General features: G+C 38.5%; 1 protein-coding gene across 1 annotated transcript; it reads left to right on the top strand.

The window, feature by feature from the left end:
• The first annotated feature begins 555 nt into the window (after positions 1 to 555).
• On the top strand, positions 556 to 1,883 carry LOC137769260 (small integral membrane protein 15). The gene has a single exon (XM_068551047.1). It carries the CDS (start codon positions 804 to 806, stop codon positions 1,026 to 1,028), a length of 225 nt encoding a protein of 74 aa, XP_068407148.1. The 5' UTR covers positions 556 to 803; the 3' UTR covers positions 1,029 to 1,883.
• Positions 1,884 to 7,120: the final 5,237 nt, after the last annotated feature.

Consider the following 7,120-nt stretch of genomic DNA (forward strand, 5'->3'; position numbering starts at 1 on the left):
TTAGAATGATAAGATGAATAGGATTTGTCTCAAAATATCCAGGGAAGGTAGGAAAATGGGAACGTATACAAGAAAAAATTAGGTTGGCCATGAACTGATAATGATTGATTCTGAGTTATGGGTACATGGTGATTCACTATACTAACTCTGTACATTTATTTGTGTTTGAAATTTCATAATCAAAAGTTATTTTTAAAAGGGCTGCCACTAGTTTTCTAATAAAGCTACACTGCTAAATAACAAGATTACCACTTACTTGCATAAACATTTACAATTTCTTACAGTAAACATAGTCAAACTCCTTATCAAAATATAGCTAGGTACATGAATGTTTTTGACAGAAACAGAAACCTCTGCACTAGCTTATTAGATCATACTATTGAGATCTGTAGACAGAACTGATACTTCTAGCTTTCTCTGGAAGTATAGGTGTTACTTTGCCTGTGGCCGTGGGTTGGGAACCTGAAAGTCAACAGGATCACACCGGTACATTCTGAGCTTCTCTTCAATCAAAAGCTCTATAAAAGATTAACTAGAGTTGGGAGTGGCGGGGTCTGAGGACCCACCGTCTTGGGCGCGATGTAGGGGAGGCCGGTGGTGGTCGCAGCCGCAGTTTTGCCCCCGTGCCCAGCGGAGGCGGCCAGGGCGCCGACGGCCCGAGTATATAGAATTTAAGCATTCTCTCAGAAGTGTATGGTAGAGCTAAAGAAGACAACCAACCAAGGGTCATCTGAAATTGTGATTGGCTAATAATCCCAGGACAAAGTTAGAGATCACTACTCAAGCATAAGGCCTCTACAAAGATGTTTGATATAAAGGCTTGGGCTGAGTATGTTGTGGAATGGGCTGCAAAGGACCCATATGGCTTCCTTACAACAGTTATTCTGGCCCTAACTCCATTGTTTCTAGCAAGTGCTGTACTGTCTTGGAAATTGGCCAAGATGATCGAGGCCAGGGAAAAGGAGCAAAAGAAGAAACAAAAACGTCAAGAAAATATTGCAAAAGCTAAACGACTAAAAAAGGATTGAAGGAATGAACAGGCTCTGCAACCAGAGGAAAATCGTCTGGAAAATTATGCAGCTTTGGAAGGACCCATTAAGGTTTCTTTTCAGATCTTATGACAGTATTATTTAGTAAACGAAGTCTGAGCATGTGGAAGAATCATGTTAGTTCTCACCTGTACTATAGCAACTTTTAGGCTTCGGTGTAGAAGTCTGTTGACAGTTACTGTAAATTGGCATTTATTATGCTACAGATTCTTTATAACTGACTTAGTCATTTGCCTTTTTGCAGCGTATGTACTAAAGTGAAAACATCCTGTGGAGAAAAATGGCTTTAGATTATGGACTCTATTCAAATAATGGCTTAAAATGGGGTCCTGTTCTGGACAAAGGAGATTAAGAATGTAAAAATCAGAATTGTCCTGAGGTGAAAAGCATGCTTTGGCTTAAAAGAGATACAGTGTACTAATCACATCTTTTATCATTATTACTTATTTCTTGAAATAGAATCATTTCTGGCTTCCTCAAAGCAAAGTATTATTATTCAACGAGTACTTCTATTTTCTGTATTTTTCTCATTTTAGCTTTTGAGATACTGGTAATTACCAGACATTCTGCATTTTTAAAAATCTAATTTTATAAAGAATTCTCTTATTATCTTGACTATGTAGAATACCACTTACTGGATATAACAATTTTTGTACTTATGAACACTGCCATTTTCTTAGAGGTGACTTGAGTAGAGGAACACTATGATTTAAAGCTTGGAGTAAAAATGCCAAACCTTGTAGTACCTTGGAACCAGTTAATTCTCACTTGTGCTATAAGTAGAAATGTGAAGTAGTTACAATGTCTTATAAAATAATTTGCTGATTATATAATACCACTCTTGTTTTTCATTCCATTCTTTTAATTCATGTGGTAGTGATGTCCTTTACTTTTTTGATCAAACAGGTTCATGGTGAAAATTAAAATTCAAATTTCTTTTAAGGAACTTTTAAAGAGTAACAGTTAAGTCATATTTCATAAATGGTAAAGAAAGGCTTAACAGTTGGAAAAATTTTGTTTAGCATAGTATTAGTTGGGTGAAAAAGGTGTAAATCATGTCAAAATTAGAATGTGTTATAGTTAGAAATAAAGTGCTGAAGGATATTTCCTTCAGTTAAGTAGTATAACTGGAACTTTTTACTCTTTAACATGGCTTTTATAAATGCATGGTTAATAATTTTATTTGTTGTCAGTAATTAATAGCTTATTAATGTTTTCCTCACCCCTGATAATGAATCTTAAATTACAAAAAAATTGTCTAAAAGCTTTAACTTAAAAAAATGAAACTAGATATTGAAATAAATTTGATACGTTTTTATAAAGAAAAAAAAAAAAGATTAACTACACCAAGAGTGGCATGAGAATATGAAAATAGCTGACTACATTTCATGCCCCAGCCTCTGAATCCCAAATCCCACTATCTATTCATCCAGCTTAAGGGGCAGATATATGTAAACAGTGCCCTTCCAAAGATCCCTCATTAAATAGGTGTCCCTAAGAAAACTGGACCAAAAAAAGCTTACCTCCCATATGGACAATAGTAACAGCATCTTACCTGGTCTCACTCTCTCTTCCAAACCATCCTTTACGTAGATGTCAATCATCTTTCTAAAACAGGTCTATGACTCTCTAACTTCCATTCAAGAGACCTTCACACGTAGAGAATAAACACCAAACTCTGTATTCCATCATTTAAAAACTTCAACAACAGCTTCATCCCATTCTCCCTGCCCTGCCTCTTTCTTCCTAACATCCCTCTCCCTTTTTTTTTTTTTTTTAAATCCCTAATGGCATGTGTGTTGATTCTCTGAACTGGTTGTAAATCTTGACGGTTCCCTCATTCATGAGTTAAACAAATCATTGACTCACGTTTTTATATAAAGTATGAGTCGTGATTTCTCCCTTTTACTGGCAAAACCTCTGTGTAACTTCATGTATGCTTACCCCTACCCTCTTGTGCCTTTGGTTCGTAGTACGTTCTTTCTGTTACTAGTCTCATGTTATAACACTGCATCACAATACTGTCACCCCTGGTCACAAGAATCTGACCTTGACTTTATCCCCGGTGCTTCATACGGTGCTTTGGTGTGTTGTCAGGCACTTGACATGTTGAGTGAGATCTGGGGGAGAGGATGCAATCCATGGGCTCTCCTGGATTTGCAGGTTTGGGGAGGGCACATATTCCTCAGGCTTTATGACTGCCTGGGTCCCCCACCACCCACTTCATCCCCAACCTTACTTTCACACTACTTGCCATATTCATTTTCTACTGCTGCATAACTAGTCACCACAAAAGTAGAGGCTTAAAACAATATCTGTTTATTACCTCATGGTTCTGTAGGTCAGAAGTCCAGGCAGGTTCGTCTGGGTTCTGTCCCTAGGAATCATACAATTCTGCCTCCCATACCTGCCTACCTGCTAACAGTGTCACATCCAACAGAAATGAGATTCAGAAGGGCATTCTGTGCACTAAAGTTTAGGAAGAGAAGCTGGCAAAAGGGGAGCCTCTTGGGGTAAGAGGACAGAGTTGTGCCTGCAAGGGCAAAGACTGACAATAAGAAACTGCTCTCCAAAGCCCATGGGCAAGAGCACTTCATGTACTTCCTATACCCACCACTTAAAAAGTAACAGGCAGCTAAATGCACCTTCTGAAATCTGTCTAACATGGATAAAATTCTAGAGAGGGTTGCCAGACATATTAATGAAATAATGTATCTGAAAATACTAATTTCTAAACTATAAAGTACGAACCAAACCTGAAGTTATTACTATTCAAATGTTTCATATGTTATTAATATTTTTGTTTTGTAAAAGAACTAACAGTTTTTGAATGTTTGCTATATGCCAAGTCCTACACCTTCACATGGATTATGTCTCACAGCAACCCTCTCTGGTGAGTAGTAGTGTTATTCCCATTTTATAGATGAGGAAACTGATTACCAGAAAATTTAAGAGAATTACCCCAAACTCATGCAGTCAGGAAAATAGAGCCAAGATTAAAATGCAGGTCTGTCTAGTGCCAAGCCTGTTTGTGATCATTATGCTTTTCTACGGCTGTTAAGGAAAGAGTCAGAGAGACAGTTGCAATCAGGGAGAAAGACCTGAAGATGGACAGACAAATGGAGAATACGAACATGGACCTAAGCTCTGAAGGGTTGGGTTCACTAGCTAAGGTAACCTGCTCTAGTTGCAGTTTGCTTTTCACAGCTTTCCTGGAGTCCTTCTGGAATTCTGTTTCAATTTTTTTTTAATTAATTAATTTATTGATTGATTGATTGATTTTTGGCTGTGTTGGGTCTTCGTTTCTGTGCGAGGGCTTTCTCTAGTTGTGGCAAGTGGGGGCCACTCTTCATCGCGGTGCGCGGGCCTCTCACTATCGAGGCCTCTCTTGTTGCGGAGCACAGGCTCCAGACGCGCAGGCTCAGTAGTTGTGGCTCACGGGCCTAGTTGCTCCGCGACATGTGGGATCTTCCCAGACCAGGGCTCGAACCCGTGTCCCCTGCATTGGCAGGCAGATTCTCAACCACTGCGCCGCCAGGGAAGCCCTGGAATTCTGTTTCATATTCCCTATTTTCATAATGTTTGATATGAAATTAGTTCTTGAGTATTCACTTGTTCTTTATGACTTTCACTTTTTTTTCCTTGCCAAATTGTTGGGGATACCTTCTGTGGCTGGGGCCAAGATGGAGAATTACCATACTGATTAAATTGCTATGGACAGAACAAAATTACCTCATTGGAATTAAACCAAAACCTAGCCATGACTAAATATTCCCTACTTCTATAAGAAGCAAAACAGTGGGGTTTGGAGGACAGATACATGATGAAAGCTGTCTCACGGAAGGAAAGCTAAAGAGAAAAAAGGGAGAAAAGGACGCCAGTGACACGTGGGAACAGGGAGAAGGGGAAATGGTAGACTGGTAAAGCAGTGATGTTGGAAATGTGGCTACCCATTTAGGGGGGAAAAGTTAGCTCCTTACATCACAGGGTGATTTAAAATATCACCAAGTATGTAATTAGATCTGTCTTGCCACTGTTCTACTTGCTGATTTATTTATAAAAAAATAAATAAATTCCTATATCAATATCACACTGTAAGGTTTTATATTGTATTCTGATATCTTATAGGGTAGGACTTCCCCATTGCTGTTTTTCAAAAATTTACTGGTTCCAAAGCAATGTAGAGAAAGAACAAAGCTGAAGGCATCATACTCCCTGATTTCAAACTATATTATAAATTATAGCAATGAAAATAGGATAGTACACAGATCAATGGAACAGAATAGAGAGCCCAGAAATAAACCCACACGTATATGGTCAATTAATTTATGACAAAGCAGCCAAGAATATACAGTGAGGAAAGGACAGTCTCTTCCCAATAAATGGTGCTGGGAAAACTGGATAGCCACACGCAAAAGAATCAAACTCGACCACAATCTTACACCGTAACATAAAAATTAATTCAAAACGAATTAAAGACTTGAACATGAGGGGCTTCCCTGGTGGCGCAGGGAGTCTGCCTGCCAATGCAGGGGACGCGGGTTCGAGCCCTGGTCTGGGAGGATCCCACGTGCCGCGGAGCGGCTGGGCCCGTGAGCCACAATTGCTGAGCCTGCGCGTCTGGAGCCTGTGGTCCGCAACAAAGAGGGGCCGCGATAGTGAGAGGCCCGCGCACCGTGATGAAGAGTGGCCCCCGCTTGCCACAACTGGAGAAAGCCCTCGCATAGAAACGAAGACCCAACACAGCCATAAAATAAAAAATTAATTAATTAATTAATTTTAAAAAAATTAAAAAAAAAAAAAAAGACTTGAACATGAGACCTGAAACCATAAAACTCCTAGAAGAAAACATAGGTGGCAAGCTCCTTGATATAGGTCTTGGTGATTATTTTCTGAATCTGACACCAAAAGCAAAAGCAACAAAGGCAAAAATAAATAAGTGGGACTACATCATACTAAAAAGCTTCTGCACAGCAAAGGAAACCATCAACAAAATGAAAAGGCAACTTACTAAATGGGAGAAAATAGTTGCAAATCATATATATGATAAGGAGCTAATATCCAAAATACATAAAGAACCCATAAAAGTCAATGGCAAGAAAAACAATCTGATTTAAAAACTGGCAGAGGATCTGAATAGACATTTTTCCAAAGAAAACATACAGGTCGCTAACAGGTATGTGAAAAGATTCTCAACATCATTAATCATCAGGGAAATGCAAATCAAAACCACAAGAGATATCACCTCATATCTGTAAGAATGGTTATTATCAAAAAGGCAAGAAATAACAAGTGTTGGAGAGGATGTGAAGAAAAGAGAAACTTTGTGCATTGGTGTTGGGAATGTAAATTGGTGGAGCCACCATGGAAAAGAGTACGGAGGTTCCTCAAAATATTAAAAATAGAACTACCATATGATCCAGCAATCCCATTTTTGGGTATTTATCCACAGAAAATGAAAACACTAACTCGAACAAATATATGCAGCCCCATGTTCACTGCAGCATTATTTACAATGGCTAAGATATGGAAATAACCCAAGTGTCCACTGATGGATAAATGCATAAAGAAATCAAGGTATATATACATACAATGGAATATTATTCAGCCATAAAAATAATGAAATCTTGCCATTTATGACAACATGGAGGAACCTCAAGGGAATTATGCTAAGTGAAATAAGTCAGAGAAACACAAATACCATACAACCTTTCTTATATGTAAAATCTTAAAAAAACAAAAACAAAAACAAAAAAACACACAAGCTCATAGATACAGAGAACTGATTGGTGGTTGCCAGAGGCAGGGGGTAGGGAGTGGGAAAAATGGGTGAAAGGGGTATAAGTTTATTTTAATTTATTTTATTTATTTTATATATATATATATATATATATATTTATTTATTTATTTACTTATTTATTTATGGCTGCATTGGGTCTTCGTTGCTGTGCACGGGCTTTCTCTAGTTGCAGCAAGCAGGGGTTATTCTTCATTGTGGTGCGTGGGCTTCTCATTGAGGTGGCTTCTCTTGTTGCGGAGCATGGGGTCTAGGCATGCGGGCTTCAGTAGTT

This window comes from Eschrichtius robustus, chromosome 9 (genome assembly GCF_028021215.1).
Source record: "Eschrichtius robustus isolate mEscRob2 chromosome 9, mEscRob2.pri, whole genome shotgun sequence".
In the NCBI taxonomy this organism is placed as follows: Eukaryota; Metazoa; Chordata; class Mammalia; order Artiodactyla; family Eschrichtiidae; genus Eschrichtius; species Eschrichtius robustus.